We start from the raw sequence: 24,501 nt of genomic DNA, 5'->3' as shown, positions 1-24,501 counted from the left end.
GGTGTTCAAATACTTATTTTCAGCTGTATCACACAAATAAATTGTTAAAAAATCATAGATTTTGATTTCTGGATTTTTCTTTTTAGATTATCTCTCACACATTGGACATGCACCTACCATGAAAATTTCAGACCCCTCCATGATTTCTAAGTGGGAGAACTTGCAAAATAGCAGGGTGTTCAAATACTTCAACTTCTTCACTGTATATATCCTTTGTAAAACACCAAATAAAGTCACATGATTGTGTGTGTTGACAGCGTTCGAACCACTGAGCACAACACATCGACACCACATTTCTTCCCCCTGGATTTGCTGCAGAAGAAACTGAAGGATCTGGAGGAGGAGAACAAATCTCTGCTTCAGAAGGTACTGAAATGTTTTATACGCCTTCAATGTTCCACTTTTTTTTTTTAAATCATCAAACCTACAGGACATGAGAGCAGCAGTTTTTGAGAGGAATCCAGTTCACAGATTTGATGTGGCCTTCAAATAAAGTAGATTAATGTTCATGTTGATATATTGACCTATACAGATGTTTAAGGCCACTTAAAAACATCCAAATACCTCCATACTGCTCGTCTGTAACGTCCATCTTGAATTGAAGCCTTGACATGAGGAATTGTTCAAGATAAAAATAAAAACAAGTCTATTTTTCTAACCTTGTTTGTAGCCAAAGCTAAAAGGCTAAAATGCAAAACAAGAAACAATTTAAATATCCTGAGAGTTTCCTGTATAGAAATAGACACAGCATTGAATGATTTTTATTTTTTATTTTATTCATTAAACTGTATATTTAAACGTTGAATTTGTTTTTATTTAAAAAAAAATCGATTTAAAAAAATGAGTTTAATATTCTAATAATCCAAGCATACATTTTCTAAATTCAATATTTTTTTAAATGTAGCTTTTAATATTAAATATAAAATATAAAAAAGGAAAAATGAATTAATGTAAACAAAAAGGTTTTTCTTATCGATAATTTAGAAAAAAAAATGTTGTTTTAAATTAAAATAAACTATTAATTCAATACTATTAATTTCAATATACAAATAACTCAATTTATACATAGTTCAGTTCTTGAAAAAACATTGAAATAAAGAAAAATGTTCCCTTGATTCTTCTGACACTGATACACTTCCGTACCTCTTGAACTCCAGGCCAGCCACTTGGAGACAGAAACCATCTCGTACGAGGAGAAGGAGCAGCAGCTGGTCAACGATTGTGTCACAGAACTACGTGAGAGTTTCTTCCTCCTGAGAACTTTTAACTGCTGCAAAAACTTTTGACCCTTTTTTTTTTTTTTTAGGTCACGCCAACCGGCAGGTCTCGTCGTTGTCTGAAGATCTGTCCAGAAAGAGTGAAGATGTCTCCAGACTGCAGGAGGAGATCACACACCTCCTGTCTCAGATCGTGGACCTGCAGAGGAAATCCAAGCTGGTACGTTGTCACCCTGCAAACCGTTCTTTTAGATGTTTCTTGTGGAGGAGACATGATCTCGTTTGATGCAGGGCGCTGTGGAGAACGAGGAGCTCACTCAGCACCTGGGAGCCGCCAAAGACGCTCAGAGACAACTCACGGCTGAGGTGAGAGCTTCAACAACACAACTCCCATGATGCCTTTCTATACTGTTATTTTAATTAATTATATTATATTAATATTATTTCTCTACTGCTCTATTTAGTGTCGACTAATTGGTCGATACAATACTGTATTACCGTCTTTGTTGCTAAAAGTCATCGTCAGCTGTGAAGGACTGACTGGGCGGCAAAGCATTATGGGAGCTTTTCAGGTCACATCAAATTTAGATATATGTTGTTAAAAAATGTTCATAATAAGTGAATAATTAAATTGCCAATACTGCACACATCTGGATTAATGCCAGGGTTCAGAATGCACATGATTTTTTATTTTTTATTTTTGTTCCAGTAAAGTCAACCTTAACAAGCCAAACATACAGTTGTATTCAGCTTAGGAGACATTGTATTTACTTTTGTTTTATAAGCTCTGGAAATTGTGTTTAAAATGTAGTGTAAATATAAATCTAAACCGTTATCCATGTCCAGACAGTCTAAGGTAGAAAAAAATGGTCATTAAACATTCTTTCTTTTTTTTTTTTTTAAACTAAATTTCAAAATAAAATGACTATTTCTCTTATAAAAATACTTGAATGTTCCAGCTATTACATAGACATGGTATTTTTAAGTGACAGACAGCAGATACTATTTAATATAAACATTTAATTTGTCTTTTAATGAATTCAACAATTTGCTCATTGAAAAGTATGAGCTTTTTTTTGTTTTTGTTTCATTTGATATTCCTTTTCATATATTAATATTCCTTTTCGTTTCATTTTTCTTTCTTTATATACTTGAGTTTAAATGAGAATATTTAATATATACATAACGTTTTTTCAGGTAGAGTTTGTTGTAATTATTCAAAAATAAATGTTATAAATTTAAACTATTTTAATTCAAAGCCTTTTAAATGTATTATAATAATGTTATATGCGTAAAAACAAAAATCAATTGATCGTGGACGTGTTTCAAATCTGCTGGTTCTTGTCGTCGTTATTCCTTCGATAGATGATCACTTGTTTGTCCGAACATCTCCGGACGATCTTCTCTCCACAGCTGTGCGAGCTGCAAGACAAGTACGCCGAGTGTGTGGAGATGCTGCGCGAGGCTCAGGAGGAGCTGAAGAACCTGAGGAACAAAACCCTCCCGCTCAACTCTCAGAGACGCTTCCACTCTCTGGGAATGTTCCCCCTGGTGGGCAGCGATCACACGTCTTTCCTGTGCCACAGAACCTGGGCTGACGTTTTAATTCTCCTTCCAGGATTCTTTGGCGGCAGAGATTGAAGGAACGATGAGGAAGGAGATTCAGATGGAAGACCCGGACGTGGAGGAGCAAAGGTACCACCTCCATCATGTGGAGACCTCATCAAATGTTTTTAAGCATTTGAAATCGCATTTGTGTCTTTGATAGTCCAGTGAGTTTGAACAGCAGGTGGCGTTAGTAGATCAGAGCTCGCTTGCACAGCACACAAAGTAGCAGAAAGTGTAGCTCTGAATTAGTAAGGAATCCTTCAGATTTGTGGAATCGGATGGTAATCCAGGGCGAATTGTTAAACGAATGATCTTGTAAATCACGTTTTTGTCTCTCCAGGATCAGATAATCCTTCTATTTTTATGATTTATTTAAGATAACACAACAATTATATTAACATCAACTTCTATTTATGATTTTTTTTTTTTGTGGATATTTTGAAAAGGGTTTAATTAAAAAGAGTCTTAATAGTTGTTTTTTTTAATGTTGTACTAGTATAATTCATATACATTGATGCAGGACATCACTATAGAATATATATATTTTATTTTTTTACAACTCTGGGGGTTTATTTTATGACACGATACAATGTAAGTAAGTACATGTTTACTTGATTTTTACTTTACTACGAAAGGCTTAGTTGTTGGTCTATGAACTTTATCTTCTTCATCACAAATCAAGTCAAACTTAAGTTAATTATTATTGCTATTAATATATTATTTATTATTAGTTTTTTCAGATCCTACTGACATTTTTTAAGCGACACAAAATGTTGGGTTTACTCCAGATTTAATTAGACTTCATTAGATCCAATCAGATTTCAGAATCCTTCTTTCCATTCAGAACAACTTCAGGATTTGATCCAGAAAACCAGAATCCCGTCAGATTACATTTGAAGAACTGACCCCCAGATATCAACATCTAATGATAACATCATTTTATAGGTAATAACATCTTATTTCTTCCACAGACTTCAACCGAAGCGCGTCTTCCAGACCGTGAAGAACCTAAACCTGATGCGCCAGCAACGTTCCTCGCTAGGCCCGTCCCCCCTCAACATCCCGGGGTCCAACCGGACCTCGTGCTCCACCTCAGGACGCTCCAGCTCGCTCGGCACCCCTCGGCCCAACTCCATGTACGCGGGAGACACAGGAAGTGGGATTATTCCGGACAACAAGAGTGGCTGCTTCAACGGCTCTCCTGACGACGGGTGACGATTTATTTATCGTTTGGTGTGTCAACAATGTGTCGATACGTATATCACGATACAGGGTCAACGATACGATATATAGTGATAGTGAAGTAACAAGTATATATGTGTAGTATTGTCGAGAACTTGACTGTGGTGTTGCAGAATTTACAGACCACATGACTCTTGACGAAGTCGTAACTGCTTTTATTTGTTTTCAAACCGAGATATGTCCAAACATCAGATTTAAAAAGCTGCTGGAGTCAACTGTATCCTCTTGTCCTCAGTCATAGCCGGGATTTTTGCGGGATTTCTTACTTCCTTTTGCTGCGGAGGATGTGATGACTGCTGCCATCTAGTGGTCTGAAGTTTAGTTGTGGCACAAAAATTAACAAACGTTGTGAATATATACATGTTGATCGTGAAAAAATAATTGAATTATTTTATTTTGTAAAGACCAAACCATAAAAAAAAAAAAAAAAAATGTGATTTGAAAGAAAAAAGGAAAACGAAAAGTCGTAACTGCTTTTATTTGTTTTCAAACCAAGATATGTCCAAACATCAGCTTTAAAAAGCTGCTGGAGTCAACTGTATCCTCTTGTCCTCAGTCATCACAGGGATCGTGTGGGATAGCATTGTTCCTTAAGCTGCAGGAAGTTAAATTGCAAAACAAAAATGACCAAACATCATGAGTATTTGCATTTTAATTGTAAAAAAATTAAAAAACAAGTGAACTATTTTATTTTACAAACATTTTCAATGAAATATAAATCAAAAAATAACTTATATAAAATAAAATTGTGATTTCATACCCAAAAAAAACAAATCCTACTTATTTATCCTCTCATCCTCAGTCATCGCCAGATTTTGATGTTCCTTTAGCTGCGGAGGATGTAAGCCGCTGCTGCCATCTAGAGGCCGGAAGTTTAATTGCAACTAAAAAATAAAAAAACACCATAAATATTTACATGTTAATTGTTAATTATGTTGAAATGTTTTATTTTATTTTATACAAGCAATGATACAAATACAAAAATGAAAACATCATTCCCGTATCATAAATTTGGTTGTGAGAAAATAATTCTACTTTTTTTCTCTCTGCCGCTCAGGTCCGAGGACTCGAACAAACGACCTCCCGGCACCCCGGGAACCCCCGGCAGCAGAGACCTGCAGGCGGCCTTGCATCGTCTCTCCCTCCGTCGAGACAACTACCTCTCAGAGAAGCGATTCCTAGAAGAAGAGCGCGAGAGGAAGCTGTCGTTCCTGGGCAGAGAGGACGAGAAGGGCGACAGCAGCGGGGGTCCGGGGACGCCCACCGAGAGCCTGCTGTCCTTCTACTCCCACCCGTCCCTGGGCAGCATCTGGTCGGGGTACTCCTTCACCTCGCGCTCCTACCTGCCGGAGAAGCTGCAGATCGTCAAACCGCTGGAAGGTGATTATAGTGAGAACCCAAGCCCGGACGAACGTCCCGTGGTCAAGCTCCGCCCCGATGGTTTGACCCTTCTTACATCCCAGAATCCTTCATTCCCGAGTCTTCAGAAACATTACGTGATTGTCCACAATCGCAGCCGCTCCCACGTCTTTCTACGACCCTCTCCTGACCCCGGGAGCTCCGGCGTGAGGAGGTCTGGAGGCTGGCTCGCGGGTCTGCTGGAGATGTTGGAACAAGACGGAAGCTTGAACCTTAAACACTCCTTTTATTTCAGACACACTGCGGGTTCAAAACCCGAAGCACCGAACACTTTCTAGTTTGTTTCCACAGTGTTCATGCGACACCTGCTGGCGAGAGGTGGAATAGTTTTTTTTTTTAATTAGTAGTTCCTGCGTTATAATGTTTAAAAAAGTTACATTGAAGAGTTTGAATCTTATTGTAACATTATATTGTCACGTACATTTATTCAACTATAGTTCATGAAAAATAACTTAAATAAATAATTTGTTTAATCTTTAAACTAACAGCAATAAGTAAACATTTTCATTTTACTCGTATATTGTGTCCATCTTCATGAGTGAGTTGTTATATTCCGCTGAAATGCTTTATTTATTATAAAAACTAACTGAACATTTTAGATACTAAAACGCTAACTATAAAGTGAACCAGGTGCGCCATCTAGTGTTGGAGATTGTCTAATATCTGGAAAAATTTATTGATTGATTGTTCCTACATTTATGGTAATTTAAGTTGAACAGAAAGACACATGTTCAAAATAAAAACGAAAACAATAATGCATGTATTGAAGAATAAGTGTGGAGAGAGTTTAAAACACTATAAACCCATTACTTATTTTCTTTTATTATTTGCTACAGATAAATAACTTCTGGCTTCATCTCTGCTCTTTCTGTTGTGTTTTCTCATTCCTTGTTTCTCATTCTCTGTTTGTGTTGTCAATAAAATGACACATTTTCCTTTGAATCTCTTTTTCCTCTCATTCTTTCCTTACGTCTCTTTGCTCACGACTCATCGTCAGTTTGGACTTTAATTATGATTTTAAAACCCATGGAATCAAACTTTATAATTTGTAAACGAAACAGGAAGTTGTTCTGTTTGCTTCAGGGTCAACATCTTAATGAAAACTCAATAATGAAGTTGATTTTAGACGCTAAAGTGTGACTGAAACGACGACTCGACCACATGAAACCGATCCATCCGTGCTCTTGTGTTTGTCTTGCAGGCTCTGCGACGCTGCACGCCTGGCAGCAGCTGGCTCAGCCCCACATGGGCGCCCTGCTGGACCCCCGGCCCGGCGTGGTGACCAAGGGCTTCTGCAGCCTGATGGACGAGCAGGACGAGCTGCCCGAGGACTACCTGGACCAACCGGAGGAGGACGACCTGTCATGCGACGCCTTTTCAGGATTTTCCTCGGACACCTTCGGACCGGCGTGTTCTACCTCGACTCCCACCGCTCGCTGCAACGGACGCTTGGAAAACCTGCTGCCTCGCGAAGACCCCGAGGACGTGTCGAAGTCCTCTACCCCCCCGACATCCGCTGACCCGCTCCTGCCGTCCCCTGACATGAACCTGGAGCTGCAGGATCTCTTCCCGACCAGCGCCGTGGACCACCTGCCTGGTGAGGCTTCATAGCTGCTGTTGCTCAGGGAGCAGTGGGCGGGGGGGGAATAACCACGACATGAAACCTTCCTCTGTTAATGGTCCCGTCACTGAAGTCCACGTGCAGCACCTGAACCTCCAGAACACAGTACATAGTTTGTTGTTTTTTTTTACTCGACCTTCGACTCTCCCTTTTGTGCAAATCTCTACGGAAGTAAATCAGCGTCAGAAGAATTAATTTAATATTTCTAATGATTTCTATATGGAAAGATTACATTTTATTTTTATAATTGAATCATATTTTTTTTTTTGTGAATTATTGGAATTACAATATCAAAATGAATTTCCATTATAAATTCAATGTAAACATTTCTATATATAAATAATTACATAGACTTGTTTGAAAATATTTTGAATAAAATAAACAATATTTATTTACACATAAAAATGTATTCCAATTATTCCAAATTATGTTTTGTAAATTCAATTTAAAAAATGTATTTCTATCCTTATAATTCCAATATAAAAATGGTGGCACTATTATAAACAGCATTATTATGTTGAATTAAACAGGCTACACATAAATAAATTAAGACATTTTATTTTTTATTATTCGCATTAATCAAACTCTATTTGTTTAACTATACATAAACTCATTAATTTAAAATTGAATTATTCTATTTAAATAATTCAATGCTTCATTTACCATCATTTGAAATGTTAAATTAAGTTAATGTTCTGACGCTGATTTACTTCCATACGTCTTCAATCATCAAACACTAAAGATAATTTAATTCTCATTTGAAGTTCTCGCTCTTCGCTCTTCGCTCATGAAACTACCACTGATTCTCTTTCTCTCTCTCGTTCTGACTTTCACCGTCAGAATGTCTTCCTATCAGGTGTCGTCGCAGCAGCTGTTCCAGGTCACATGATCACATGACAGAGTTAATATTGGACTGTAGGTCACCTCTGAGCCTCACGCTGTGGTGACACAAAGATACACACAATATTGTGTATTTAAAACTGACCTAGTACGTCCATAGTAGGACACCAGTGTAATCAGAATATTGAATGTATTTAACATTTGAAATTTTGTGGTTTTTTTAAGCATTAAATAACAGAGACTTTAATAATCTAATTAAAAATAATAACTGACTTTATATTATTATTATTATAATGTTTACTCATTTATTATTCGCAGCATTTTTAATCCTTATTATTGGAATAATAATATGAAAATGTTCCTTTAAAATAAAAGTATATTTAATTATTTAAAAATTAAACCTTTTAATATAGTAACTATTGACTTTTTTTTAAAATAACGTTATATTTAAACTACAAGAACATTTCAAAAAAGACATTTTTAAATGTTAGATTAAAACATTTAATATTCTTGTGACACTGATATACAAAGTGGCTCTACAAATATAATTTACTTACTCACTTACATCAGACATTAGGAAATTAAAGCAAACTCCATCTCCAAAAATACTGCTGTGATGCATTTTGGTGAGGGAACCATAATTATATCAAAATGTTTCACACACAGAGGTCTTAAATAATGGACACACAACTAATTCAGGGTCTGAAATTACTGCGGGATTTTCTGCTTTTTGGTGTTTTTTTCCTGAATTTCAATGTAAGGCTCATGGACTGACTCTAATGATCTGCTTCCCTCTCCTCCAGTCAATTTTCCAGGCAAGTGTCAGTCGCACACCAGCTCCACGTACACCTTCACTACCTGCAGGATCCTGCATCCGTCGGATCAGATGACCTCTGTGACCCCGAGGTAACCCGCTTTACTTTTATTGATCGCCCTTTATTTAGAGCCCGAAAAATGACTCAATAATTCTGCTTATATTCAACTTTTTTAATTTTTAATTTTAAAGCTCACAGTTTAATTCATTCATAAATGTAATTGTTTTTCTGTACATTTAATTTGTCCTACATTATTGAACGCACCACATCATTGTGTCAATATCATGCAGAGAACGAAATGAAACAACGTCTTAACATGATGGTTTTTCAAAACCTTTTCTAGGCACGTTTTGATTCATCAGCGACTTCTTTTTCGTTGCATCTCGTTTTTGTCACTTGATCACAAAATGATATGGTGGTACTATTCGTTGACAACTGGGATGGAGGTGAAAAAAAAGACATCCTGAAGTTGAAAGATTAGTTTTTGTTTCTCTCCACTGTTCAAAACAAAGTAACGGTAACTTTTATTCAAAGCAAACCGGGTGTCAACGGGTATTGACAATTGTAGAACGCTAGAGGGCAGTGTTTCTCAGTTAAAAACTACGAAGGAAACCTTTCTCTCTTTAGTGTCGATTTGTCTTGACCAGTGCTTTCAACAAACTCTGTTCCTGCCTCCTGGTTGGCTCTGGCAGGTCATGTGATGATGATGATAAGGAGGAAGAGGAATTGTATCAGTGGTTTGTCGTGTCGGGCGTCGAGCGCCGATGACGTGAGTGTTGACGCAGCACGAGCGTGTTCGACGACACAAATAACTAACTTCAACTTTAACCTTTGTTTTTTATCTGAGTTTGACTTGATCTGAGATTAACGAGATTTTCAAGTATTTTAGTGTCGACATGTTGTTGAATTAATTTAACATTTTAAATGTTGTTTTTTTTATTGAAATGTTTTGAAACATTTGTTTCTTTTGTGAAGAATATAATGTTAGATTTTCTCTATTAAAAGGTTGAATTTGTTTTTATTGAATATCATCGAACTTGTATGAATTATTTTACACATGGTTTAATATTATAATTCTTATAACTAAAAAACAAGAATTCTAAAATCTGTATTTTTTGATTCACAGCCTTTTTAATTCAATTTAAAAATGTTGGTATAATAGAGAAATATCAGAAAATACCAAAAGAGATACTTGATCAAACTTTCAGCCAATCATGGGATGCGCAGACGATCATGTGACTTGATCGATCAAGTAGCTTTGTGTTGAATTTAAAAGGCTACAATTTAAATATATATATATCATTTACAACATTTATTGTTGAGTTATTGGAATTAAAATATCAAACAGAAAAACACTAAAACTAACTGATTATTAAATTAAAACAAATGCAACCTTTAAATATAAAAAACATTGAGGTAAATTATTCATAAGGAAATAATAATAACCTACCAAAAAATGTGAACATTTCAATCAAAAAACTAAATTAAAATGTTAAATTAACTCAACATGTTTATGGATCGACTTCCATAGGTTTGTGTCGACGAGTGAATGTCTGTCATTGTGTCTCTAGCGCGTCGACCTATCAGACGAGCTCCTGCATCTCCTCCCCGACCACCTGCTCCTCGCCGCTGCCCTTCTCCGGCCCGCACACGCCCTCCTTCACGCCCTCCTGCACCCCCTCCTGCACCCCCCGCCGCCTCTCGCCGTCCCGCTCCGAGTCCTCCACCCACCGCCGGGACTCCACCCGGACCACCAGCACCTCCTTTGGGCTGGTGCGCCTCCTGCTGGAGCAGGGCATCTCCGCGTCGGTCTACGACCCCTGCAGCTGGGACCGGGCGTCGGACGGCAGTAGCGCCTCCACTCCGGCGCCGCCCGACTACGAGACGCCGCCGAGACGCCCGGACTCTCTCGCCCTGCAGCCCTCCACGCCCCCCAACTCCCCCTTCAGAGCCTCGCGCCCGGTGTTCCAGTTCAGCCCCTCCGAGGAGGAGCCGCCCTACGACGCCTTCCTGGCCTCTAAGCCCGCCCGCAGCATCCTGAGGGAGGTCCTGGTCGAGGACCAGACAGACGAGGACAACTTGAACCTGGGACTCGTGGACAAGCTCAAACTCTTTCCCACTCTGTCCGGCGGGAACCCTCTGCTGGGCCCCGGGGCGCTGGGCGGGGGCCTCCCGGGTCTGAAGGTGGGCCTGAGGAGGAACAGGAGCTACCCCGCTATGGTGGGGGCCAGCATGGCCATGACAGACCCCGGGGGCCCCTCCAGCTCCAAGATACTATTGCCTCCCAGCGTGACGTTACAGGACGCAGTTCCACAGGTCGCCACCAGAGGCAGAGGAGCCCGACGGAAGGACTCGGCTAGTAATAATCCTGAGAACTGGTGGACGTGATGGTCGACTCGCGTCACTAACTAGCATCACTAACTAGCATCTAAAAACATTGTTGCCTTTTCTTTGTTGAGTTTAAAGACCCAAACTGTTGAAGCGACACCCGTTAACTGTTACATGGTTTTATCATCAGTAAAAAGTCACATGATCGACGACAAGAATAATATTTGCCTTTAAATCTGTTGATTAGTACTGAAGTAAATCAGTGTCAGAATAATGAATTATTTCAAATGTTCGACCTTTGAATGTCTTTATTGGAATCTTTTTTTAAAAAAATAATCTGATTGAATAATTTATATATAGAAAGGTTCAACTTTATTGATTTGTTTCAATTAAAAAATATTATTATATATTTAAAATATAAATATTTTGTTTTGATAGTGACAATGTAAAAGTCTACAAATTCATGTATTTGATTTAGAATTATTATTTTATATGGATTTTATTTCAAATTAAATGATTTTAAAAATGTATAAAGAACCTTTGAATATTAATTATATTTAATTTAATTGTTAAATTATTTCTTTCTTTTTTTTTAAACAACATTAAATGTTAAATAAATTCAATATTGTGATGGCACTGATTTACACAAACAACATTATAATATTGTTCTTAAGAGAATTAAAAAATATAATAACTAAACAAGCAAACATGAAAAAAGTCAACATGTTGTCAAAGTAACATAAACTAAACCTAATACTTGGTTAGAATATTAAAACTAAACCATTTGAACTGATTTAAACCCAGTTGTTGTTTCCGACTCTGTAGCTTCTTAGCTCGACGCGGCTAAATGTAACGCAACTATGTGTTAGTCATCGAGACCTTTTAACAATCAACTTTTAACCGATTTTTACCTCCTTTTTTTTAAAAGTTTATTTTGACGTCATTGCTAATGCTATGCTAACTTGCTAATTAGCTTTGCGTGTTGCAAAACCTTCGTCCAGAGACCAGAACGAACAAAAGTCACACAAACCAAACGTCGACGATGTGCCTCAAAAAATGGACTTTGATTTAATACTAACGTGTTTGCTTTTGAACTTGCTGACTACCATCAACGTTTTAGTTTTTGTTTTGTGAAGGAGTTTCTGTCAAACTTGAACCTGGAGCATTGACGACTGATTCTAACGTTTTGATGTTTCACGTCAAAACTTTATCATAACTTTTTTAACGTCCACAGAGCAAACCATGAAAATGTTATTTTTTTTCATTTTTTTTTCGTTTAAGTAAGTGAGACAAACAACTTTCAATCCAGATCAGCACTTTCCACAAACCTGTTGGCGGGGACGGCTCAAATGTCTGGAACCTGTTTGAGTGACAGTTGAATGTATTCCGTACGTAAGTAAATCAGTGTCAGAAGATCATTGGATTCATTTAACAGTTCAAATGTTTAAACTTTGTTTTTTTTTTAATGAAATGTTTCTGTGACTTTTTTTTTTTTCAAACAATTTGATTCAATAATTTATACACCAAAGGTTGAAATAAATCATATTAAAATATTTATCAAATTATATTTCAATGATTGAAATTTGAATATATAGAATAAACACCAGTACATTTAAAAAATATATATATTAAAAACGATTTTTGTTAATCAAGTATTTAAAAAAAAACAATCTACCAATATAGAAGTAGTGTAAACTATACTAAAAAAATACAATAAAATAAATAAAAATAAAAATTGTGAAATTTTAAAGTTAATTCAAGGATCTTCTGACATTGATTTATTTCCGTACGTCAGCCTTAAATGTTGAAAAAGGAAACTTATCGTTCTTGACTGAAAAAGATTTTTGTTTGTGTTTAGCTCAAATCTTTGTGTGCACTTCAGCATCGGTGTGTTACTTTGTGTCTGATCACAGTATGTCTGTGTGTGTATGTGTGTGAGGCTGTTTGACTTCTGAATGCAAGTTATTGTCTGCTGTGTACAAACATTTATGTACAATATATGCCTTGAAATGTTTTCCCTCAAATGAAACATTGTTGTAAATTGTTGTGTATATATTCTTGCTGACTTGAGGATTGTGTTGAGATAGTTGGAGCTGAAACGTTTTTTGTTTTATTCCACGCTACAGACTCAATAAAAACAATGACCAAACCTCTTTTTTGTTTGAAGAAAAATACTTGCTTTTTTTAAATTAAAAATTATGTTAAATTTATAATATTTTCAATAAAAAAAAACATAAAAAAACGTTTGATTAAACAATAAAGACAGAATTATTTTATTATATTTATTTTGACCCAGACACAAAAAAGACAATCAATTAAAGAAAACAATTTAAATCAAACGAAAGTGAGTTTTAAACTTAAAATGATTATTTGTTAAATAATCTGTTATTTTATTAAAAATGGCTTTTATTAAAGCACCCTATTTTATTTGAAAACAGTAGTTCTTGCGAATTTCTCTACGTAGATAAAATAAGTATATATTTATCTAGTTGTAGTTTTTTATTAAAACGACTTTGTTTCGATGGATTTTTTTCATTATTATTATTATTATGGAAGCGATTTTTAATTGATAGAATTATTTCTTTTAAATGAAGGGACTTGTTTTATGGTAGAAAATATATTTTTGACGTATTTTAAAGAAACAAAAACACCTTAATACCGCTGCAAAACAAGCTGTAGTTCCACTCTTGCCCGCGAGGGGTCAGTGTTCGACAGATGGCGGCAACAGACGGATCAGATCCGGGAAAGAACAAGAGATTTCAGAAGAAAATCTATTTTGTTTGTGTTGAGATAAAGAAATGTTTCTCAAGTCGAATTTGAGTGTCACTGGTTTTTGAGCAGGTTTTTCACAGTTTTCTACAATGTTATCTTGAAATAAAACATCATGAATGTCAATTAATCTTCTTTAAGATAAAAACGCTATTAATATTTTTTTCTAAATGTAGTATTTTTGTTTGCTTCATTCTCAATATAAATGTTTTTATACCACTTTAATGTGTTATAAATGTATTTTTGTACGACTGATCTCAAAAGTACAGTATTTTTATACAAATATATTTGAATCTTGTAATACATGTTTGTATGACTTAAATTTCACAACGAATATATTTTTGTGTGACTTTTATCTTGTAATGAATACTTTTATTTTTAATCCGCCTTTAATCTCGAAATAAAGATTTTAAGTTTGAAGTTATCCCAGCAATAAATGTATTTTTGTAAGACCTTTATTTTGAAATCAATTATTTTTTTGATTTTGATCTTGTCATAATGTCGTAATAATCTTTTTACTTGACGCTCATTCCTGACAAACATTAAATTAAAAAGAAAAAAGAAAAATAAAGAATAATAATGAAAATGTTCAAATACTCATTGCATGAATGACTTCTGTTGTGAAGGAGAGCCTCGCACAGAAGCTTCTCTGCACTTGTTGAGCAGAAGATCCACTTCAGACGATTGTTCAGAACCATGAGATGTTCTGCAGCTCGGAAACACTTTCATGTAGAAATATTATCATTTTTTTAATGATTATTTTGTTATTTCCATCTTTCTTTTCTTGTCTAAAGACAGAGAGTTAGTGTCTGCAAATATTCTGAAGAGATGGAAAATAAACGTCTGATGACCCAGAAAGAACAGTTACTGCATCTCAGTTTGTCAATGAATATTTACGAAGCTTCATGAGACAGCATCACTAGGTGGCGCTCTCAACACTCTCTGTTTCATTAAACATCATAAGCTGTTTCACGAAACCTCATCGACTGTTTCATGAAACCTCATCAGATGCATCATGAAATCTCATCAGTTATTTAATGAAACCTCATCAGCTGCTTCATTAAACATCATCAGTTGATTCATGAAAAATCATCAGCTGCTTCATTAAACATCATCAGCTGATTCATGAAACATCATCAGCTGTTTCATTAAACATCATCAGCGGATTCATAAAACATCATCAGCTGTTTCATTAAACATCATCAGCGGATTCATAAAACATCATCAGCTGATTCATAAAACATCATCAGCTGCTTCATTAAACATCATCAGCTGTTTCATTAAACATCATCAGCTGATTCATAAAACATCATCAGCTGCTTCATTAAAAATCATAAGCTGTTTCACGAAACCTCATCAGCTGTTTCATGAAACCTCATCAGATGCATCATGAAATCTCATCAGTTATTTCATGAAACATCATCAGCTGCTTCATTAAACATCATCAGCTGATTCATGAAACATCATCAGCTGCTCCATTAAACATCATCAGCTGATTCATGAAACATCATCAGCTGTTTCATTAAACATCATCAGCTGATTCATAAAACATCATCAGCTGTTTCATTAAACATCATCAGCGGATTCATAAAACATCATCAGCTGTTTCATTAAACATCATCAGCTGATTCATAAAACATCATCAGCTGTTTCATTAAACATCATCAGCTGATTCATAAAACATCATCAGCTGTTTCATTAAACATCATCAGCGGATTCATAAAACATCATCAGCTGTTTCATTAAACATCATCAGCTGATTCATTAAACATCATCAGCTTATTCATAAAACATCATCAGCTGTTTCATTAAACATCATCAGCTGATTCATAAAACATCATCAGCTGTTTCATTAAACATCATCAGCTGATTTATAAAACATCATCAGCTGTTTCATTAAACATCATCAGCTGTTTCATTAAACATCATCAGCTGATTCATAAAACATCATCAGCTGTTTCATTAAACATCATCAGCTGATTCATAAAACATCATCAGCTGATTCATAAAACATCATCAGCTGTTTCATTAAACATCATCAGCGGATTCATAAAACATCATCAGCTGTTTCATTAAACATCATCAGCTGATTCATTAAACATCATCAGCTTATTCATAAAACATCATCAGCTGTTTCATTAAACATCATCAGCTGATTCATAAAACATCATCAGCTGTTTCATTAAACATCATCAGCTGATTTATAAAACATCATCAGCTGTTTCATTAAACATCATCAGCTGTTTCATTAAACATCATCAGCTGATTCATAAAACATCATCAGCTGTTTCATTAAACATCATCAGCTGTTCCATTAAAAATCATAAGCTGTTTCACGAAACCTCATCAGCTGTTTCACAAAACCTCATCAACTGTTTCATGAAACCTCATCAGATGCATCATGAAATCTCATCAGTTATTTCATGAAACATCATCAGCTGCTTTATTAAACATCATCAGCTGATTCATGAAACATCATCAGCTGCTTCATTAAACATCATCAGCTGATTCATGAAACATCATCAGCTGTTTCATTAAACATCATCAGCGGATTCATAAAACATCATCAGCTGTTTCATTAAACATCATCAGCGGATTCATAAAACATCATCAGCTGATTCATAAAACATCATCAGCTGCTTCATTAAACATCATCAGCTGTTTCATTAAACATCATCAGCTGATTCATAAAACATCATCAGCTGCTTCATTAAACATCATCAGCTGTTTCATTAAACATCATCAGCGGATTCATAAAACATCATCAGCTGCTTCATTAAACATCATCAGCTGATTCATGAAACATCATCAGCTGTTCCATTAAAAATCATAAGCTGTTTCACGAAACCTCATCAGCTGTTTCACGAAACCTCATCAACTGTTTCATGAAACCTCATCAGATGCATCATGAAATCTCATCAGTTATTTCATGAAACATCATCAGCTGCTTCATTAAACATCATCAGCTGATTCATGAAACATCATCAGCTGCTTCATTAAACATCATCAGCTGATTCATGAAACATCATCAGCTGTTTCATTAAACATCATCAGCTGATTCATAAAACATCATCAGCTGTTTCATTAAACATCATCAGCGGATTCATAAAACATCATCAGCTGTTTCATTAAACATCATCAGCTGATTCATAAAACATCATCAGCTGTTTCATTAAACATCATCAGCTGATTCATAAAACATCATCAGCTGTTTCATTAAACATCATCAGCGGATTCATAAAACATCATCAGCTGTTTCATTAAACATCATCAGCTTATTCATAAAACATCATCAGCTGTTTCATTAAACATCATCAGCTGATTCATAAAACATCATCAGCTGATTCATAAAACATCATCAGCTGTTTCATTAAACATCATCAGCTGATTTATAAAACATCATCAGCTGTTTCATTAAACATCATCAGCTGTTTCATTAAACATCATCAGCTGATTCATAAAACATCATCAGCTGTTTCATTAAACATCATCAGCTGATTCATAAAACATCATCAGCTGTTTCATTAAACATCATCAGCTGATTCATAAAACATCATCAGCTGTTTCATTAAACATCATCAGCTTTTTCATTAAACATCATCAGCTGATTCATAAAACATCATCAGCTGTTTCATTAAACATCATCAGCGGTTTCATTAAACATCATCAGCTGATTCATAAAACATCATCAGCTGTTTCATTAAACATCATCAACTGTTTCCTGAAACCACACTAGATGTTTCATGAAACCTCAATAAAAGCTGTTAAAGAATCTACTGAGAATGTTCGGTTCAAGGCCTCGACTGATCGAAGTTTTTGACTCTCATGTTATTGAGGTTCAACAAGTCGGGACTCCTCGTGACTCTCCTGCTTTTACGATGTCACTTGAACGCCTCGTTCCGGACAAGATGCTGTGACTTCATCAGCAGTTGAAGAAATGTCGACAATTCCTCGAAAAATTGAATTAGATTTTCAATTGTTTTTGTTCGGAAGTACATCAGTGTCATATTGAATTAAACATTTAAAACGTTGAACCTTTGATTTTAATTTTTATAATTTATTTATTAATTGTATTGAAATGTTTTAATTTAATAACGTTTTTAATAATATAATTCAGTTATTTCTATATTGAAATTGAATTCAATAATGAAAAGATTTAATATATTTTTAATGATTTAATAAAACAATTTAATATTTTCAATTGTTTGACAAATAAAGTTCCATATTCTAATTACAATAATTCCAAAATAAATGTCCTAATCTTTTTTTTTGTTAACCCTTTTAAATTCAATTAGAAACAAATGGCATAATAGTGTTACCTGCCAAAAATGTAAATGTATTTTTTAAATACTTTTAATTAAAAAAAATAAACTATATGTTTAAAAATAAACAAGTAATTTAGGAAATGTTTAAATAAATAAAAAATTTCATTTAATTATTAAAAAACAATAAAGTGCTATAAATAAAACTACATCTCAATACAAAAACTACATATTTCTATTGAATTTAAAAGGTTAGGAATCATTTTTTTTAAATTTATTTACATTATCTATTTTTGAATAATTGAAATTAGAATATCAAACTGTATGTTTTTAAAAAAGTTTTATTTTGAAAATATTTATTAAAAATGTTAATTATACGAAAAACTTACTTTATAATATCAACATTGGAGTAAATTATTTAAATTAAATGATTAAGAAACATTAATAAAAAAAAGTTTATTTTGAAATATTTAATGAATAATAATCAATATTCTGATGCTCTACGTAGTTCATCATGACATAGATAAACTTGATAATAATCCTTAAATCTGATCTTTTTTATCTCTTTTGTCCGTCAGTATATTTCAAAAAGTGTTTTCTTTCTTCTGAACTTCTTCTAAAGTGTCCTTCAGCCCTGAGGTCTTCTCGCGGCGTCACAGTCTTCTCCAGACATGAAAGTTTGACTCGCAACTTCTACAAAGTCCGTCCTGACTCTCAGCCGCGAGGACTCTCTGTTGACGCCGACAGAAGTTGTGAAAGAAAGAAAAGAAAGACAAGAACGCATGAGTCTGCGGAAGATGGTCCTGAAGCTTCAGACGTTTAATTACCATGGCGACGTGAGGTCTCCTCGCAGCCCGACAATTACCTCCGCGGGGCTCGGACGGAGGGAGGTGACGATGACGTTTGTGTCGTGATGTGACTCGAGTTGAGACTGAAGTTGTCTCCGGCTCTGTAGCCGTCGTCTCATCACAGCAGGTGTGTTGACATCATGGGTTCAAATCCTGAAGCGTCTCATCGTGAGGAACCAGATGTCGACCACCATCTAGTCGCCATTTTGTTTTGGTAACAACAGGAAGTTTGTTTCTAATGATTTAGTAGTTTGTATTCTTTCATGATGTTTTTCATCTGTTTTTCAAACACACGTTTCTCCTTCATAGAAAAGTACGACAGTCGAGCCTGCGCTGATGTGAAACTCCTAAAGTTCAGTGCTCATATGATACAGGTATTATGGTAGTGGGTACAGGGTGCTTATTTCAAAGTAAAAGACTTGGAAATACATCGTATTATTCTATGAAACACATTCATTGCTGGAGTTGAACTAGAGCACCTTAAGTAGCATAAACAGCATCAGTTGTTTGATACTGTATCATGATAGAGCATCAGTTGTTTGATACTGTATCATGATACAGCATCAGTTGTTTGATACTGTATCATGATAGAGCATCAGTTGTTTGATACTGTATCATGATACAGCATCAGTTGTTTTGTACTGTATCATGATACAGCATCAGTTGTTTGATACTGTATCATGATACAGCATCGGTTGTTTTGTACTGTATCATGATACAGTATCAGTTGTTTGATACTGTATCATGATAGAGCATAAGTTGTTTGATACTGTATCATGATACAGCATCAGTTGTTTGATACTGTATCATGATACAGCATCAGCTGTGTCATGATACCTTATCAATACCAAGAATACCCACAGGAAGTCTAAACTAAGCAACATGTGTCATTTTCAAAATAAAAGCCTTTACATTAAGTGTATCATCCAACTTTTAACTGTTTCTCCACAACATCACTATTCATTAATATAATAAAAAAGTCATTTTCAAAAGGCCTTTATTTTGAAAAAACACACTGGGCACAGTTTAAACTTCCTGGGGTCTTCTTCCTGTGCTGTATAACAAGTCTAGAGTCACGGCATTGAAATCTATTTGTGTAGAAAGTATTTTAAGATATTCACATGTTTGTCTGCTGCAACAGAGGACCAGACGCTGATGTGTGAGCTTTTGAAAAAGATGATTGTGGTTTTAATATTTTATAACGAAGCAGTTTGAAGTACAGGAAATACAGAGAAGAGAGAGGTGGTGGAACAGCGCCCCCTGTGGTGTAAAACTCTGTCTCCTACTTTAAAATGGCTTCACATTAATGAGATTTTACACAAGTTTGTACCTGATGATGACTTTGTTCCTGGATTATAATTATCTATGACTCACGAGATTAACATGTTTTTGTCTCTTCCTCGTACAAATGTGTTTTTAATGAACTCGTTCTTTTCATTTATATTTTTTCCAACAAAGAAAATTGTGTAATAATGGCAGTAATTTCTCTGCTGAACGTGTGAAAATGAGTTTGTCGACATTATTGAAGCTTTTAAATAATCAGTTTGAATCCATTTTTGTTTGGAATCTTCGGTGCAACAGAAAATTAAATAAAAAGTTTTTCTTAACTTAAATCAACGTCTGGAGTGAAAATGTTTTGTTTAATTCACTGTTTTCAGGATCGAGTCACAAATAAAGACCCAGAATGCATTGCGATGATTTCCAGGTCAAGTTTTGAAACAGAAACTAGTGTAGTGAAAAGTGAAAAAAACTTTCTATAATGATATACTTTTATTGAAGATGTGTGTGTGTGCGTGCGTGTGTACATGTGTGTGCGTGTCTGTGTGTAGGTCTGTAGATGCGTGGGTAGGTGTGTACATGTGTGTGTGTACATGTGTGCGTGTCTGTGTCTGTAGGTGTGTACTTGTGTGTGTGTGTCTGTGTGTACATGTGTGTGTGTATAGGTGTGTAAGTGCGTGTGTGTGCGTGTGTGTGTAGGTGTGTATGTGTGTGTGTGTGTGTAAGTGTGTACGTGCATGCGTGTGTGTGTTGGTCTGTACGTGCGTGTACGTGCGTTTGTGGTTAGGTGTGTACGTGCGTGTGTGTGTGTGGGCAGCAAATGTTGGATCCATTAACACAAAAAGGTCCATAAATCAGGTTCAACACTGATGACCTTCATAAAGAGATAAAACACACAAACCTACACAGCAGATGTTTCTTTACACAGAGGAGACATTTAACATCATTATTTGAACAACACAAAACACACTTTGACTTCATGAATACTTCATGTACTTGAACAATCACAGCAAAAAACATTACTATTGTTTTAGGTTCATGACAAAATATTATTTTTCTAAATGTTGAATTGTTTACTAAAATATGAACACACAAACACACACACACGCACACACACAAACACAAACACACACTCACAAACACACACACACAAACACACACACACACATATTTTTAGAGCTCAAGGATGTATAGTAACTAGTGAGTGTGTTGATGATACAGCATCAGTTGTTTGACACTGTATCATGATACAGTGTCTTAATCGTGAACGGCCACAAGATGTCTCCTCAGTTTGAAAACTATGAAATGTTTGTGTGAACTCAAATATTTTTCGCACAAAACCAGGTTCGAAGGTCAACGTCGATCACAGCTGTCGTTCCAGTGAGTGTCTATGTATTTAGAGTGTAACACACACAATTAATACACACACATAGATGTACTTTACACGTTTATTACACACATAGATGTACTTTACACACAAATATCAGGAGAATTCATTGAAATAAATGTGTTGAAAATTTCTATCGTTGTGCGTTTGATGACGTTTATCTTGTCTCTCGCTGTCAGTCAAGTGTGTAGGAGTTGTTGGCGCTCCACAGGGTGTGCGACGTTGTGCGTTTGATGACTTTCTTAGTTTAAATTTGAATTGTTTGATCACCAGTGTTAGGTTAGCTAGAACTTTATCGATCCCTCAAACACAAACAGAGACTTTAGCACACACATGGACACACACATGGACACACAAACAGACACTTTCGCACACACATAAACACACACATGGACACACAAACAGACACTTTAGCACACACATGAACACACGAAGACAAATGAACACAAACACACCAACGATTATCACCGTAATGCTGCTAATAGAGGCGCCTGAGATTATTGGGCGACATTAAAACACTGTAAATGTTTGTTTCCACGGCGACGTGTTGATAACAGACCTTGAATGTTAGACTCGCATCATTTGACACTTTCAGCTTCAGATCAGAGATTATTGTGTTTGTCTTCCACGAGTGAAAGGTTTTTATTCTGCAGACAAATCTTTCAACACGTCGTCACTTTAGATCAATATCTCATTGGATCAGCAGCTCGTTCTAAATATTGAATCTTTAATATTAAAGTACATCTTAAATGTTAAGGTTCATCTTAAATACTGAAGTATATCTTAAATATTAAAGTACATCTTAAATGTTAAGGTTCATCTTAAATACTGAAGTATATCTTAAATATTAAAGTACATCTTAAATGTTAAAGTTCATCTTAAATACTAGAGTATATCTTAAATATTAAAGTACATCTTAAATGTTAAGGTTCATCTTAAATACTGAAGTATATCTTAAATATTAAAGTACATCTTAAATGTTAAAGTACATCTTAAATATGAAAGTACATCTCAAATGTTGAAGTAAATCTTAAATGTTAAAGTAAATCTTAAATATTGAAGTACATTTTAAATATTAAAGTACATCTAAAACGTTGAAGTAAATCTTAAATATTGAAGTACATCTTAAATGTTAAAGTTCATCTTAAATACTGAAGTATATCCTAAATATTAAAGTACATCTTAAATGTTAAAGTACATCTTAAAAGTTAAAGTACATCTTAAATATTGAAGTTTATCTTAAATATTAAAGTAACTCTTAAATATTAAGTACATCTTAAATGTTGAAGTACATCTTAAATATTGAAGTGAATCTTAAATATTAAAGTAACTCTTGAATATTAAAGTACATCTTAAATGTTGAAGTCAATCTTAAATATGAAAGTACATCTCAAATGTTGAAGTAAATCTTAAATCTTAAAGTACATCTTAAATACTGAAGTAACTCTTAAATATTGATGTAAATCTTGAATATTGAAGTACATCTTAAATACTGAAGTACATGTTAAATATTGAAGTAAATCTTGAATACTGAAGTACATATTAAATATTGAAGTACATCTTAATTATTGAATTAAATCTTAAATACTGAAGTACATCTTAGATATTGAAGTACATTTTAAATATTAAAGTACATCTTAAATATTGAAGTAAATATTAAATACTGAAGTACATCTTAAATATTGAAGTACATCTTAAATACTGGAGTAAATCTTACAGTCACAACAAAACGCAACTTTAGAGTTTCAGTGATACACAAAGTAACTAGTTTTTAAAAAACATAATAAGAATAGAATAGAACCACAATCACACTCACACACACACACACACACACACACACACACACACACACACACACACACACACACACACACACACCACACATCATGATACAAATGACGTTTGCTTGTTTTTCTGAGCAGGAAACAAACACACACTGAACTGAATTATTAACACAAACATCTGTCGACACAAGATCATGTTTTGGCAGCAACTGGTTCAATTAGTGACTTTAATGACTTCACTCTTGATTGAGAAAAACTTTATTGTGTACACAGAAATATTGTGTCCTTGTGTATCAGAGCCTTTGACTACATTAACTGAATTATTTGTATTTAAATGTTTTTAAAGCATTTATTTATGAAATAAACGAGTTGAATTATTTCTATATTGAGGTTTTTTACAATTTAATAAAAAATATATTTTCAAAATGATTTTCTTTTACATCACACACACATGTATGTACACACACACACACTCAGACACATCTATGTACACACACACACTCACACACATATGTATCTACACACACACACTCACACACATATGTATGTACACACACACACTCACAAACATATGTATGTACACACACACAATCACACACATGTATGTACACACACACTCACAAACATATGTATGTACACACACAATCACACACATGTATGTACACACACACTCACACACATATGTATGTACACACACATTCACACATATGTACAAACACACACATACCCACCCACATACACACAAATCCACACATTTATATATGTATTGACACACATACACACACATACATAAACATGTACACACACATGTACTTTATGAGATTATTTTTATTGAAATGACTCAACAAAGACTAGTTCAACCTCAATACACACATTATAAAGTGAATAAAACATCATTAAAACCTTCATGAAAAAAAAACTGAAGTAAACTTTGAAACACATTCGACATGAACGTGTTGAAGATTCTGATCGACATCATGAGAATCTTCTGTGACTGATGATCATTGTGTCGACGCACAACTCACTGACCGTGTGACCCACAAACCACCAGCAGATCAGAGTTAATGACTCTGAGAGCTGCAC

The 24,501-nt window shown here is 34.9% G+C and overlaps 1 protein-coding gene across 3 annotated transcripts in view; it reads left to right on the top strand.

Annotated features, from left to right (window-relative positions):
* The window catches only part of trak1a (trafficking protein, kinesin binding 1a), a 35,914-nt gene extending 24,356 nt beyond the window's left edge, over positions 1-11,558 (top strand). For all 3 annotated transcript variants that reach the window (XM_087806564.1, XM_087806562.1, XM_087806563.1), the window contains 11 exons: positions 258-366; positions 1,158-1,236; positions 1,307-1,437; positions 1,509-1,583; positions 2,631-2,768; positions 2,836-2,912; positions 3,797-4,036; positions 5,125-5,447; positions 6,688-7,083; positions 8,751-8,853; positions 10,334-11,558. In XM_087806564.1, the coding sequence (XP_087662690.1) occupies positions 258-366; positions 1,158-1,236; positions 1,307-1,437; positions 1,509-1,583; positions 2,631-2,768; positions 2,836-2,912; positions 3,797-4,036; positions 5,125-5,447; positions 6,688-7,083; positions 8,751-8,853; positions 10,334-11,150 (2,488 nt within the window). In that variant the 3' untranslated portion in view covers positions 11,151-11,558. The remainder of the gene's footprint in view (positions 1-257; positions 367-1,157; positions 1,237-1,306; positions 1,438-1,508; positions 1,584-2,630; positions 2,769-2,835; positions 2,913-3,796; positions 4,037-5,124; positions 5,448-6,687; positions 7,084-8,750; positions 8,854-10,333) is intronic.
* The last annotated feature ends 12,943 nt before the right edge of the window (positions 11,559-24,501 follow it).

The sequence above is a fragment of the Callionymus lyra genome, chromosome 13 (assembly GCF_982586985.1).
Source record: "Callionymus lyra chromosome 13, fCalLyr1.hap1.1, whole genome shotgun sequence".
Lineage (NCBI taxonomy): Eukaryota > Metazoa > Chordata > Actinopteri > Syngnathiformes > Callionymidae > Callionymus > Callionymus lyra.
This window is presented reverse-complemented; position numbering and strand designations above follow the sequence as displayed.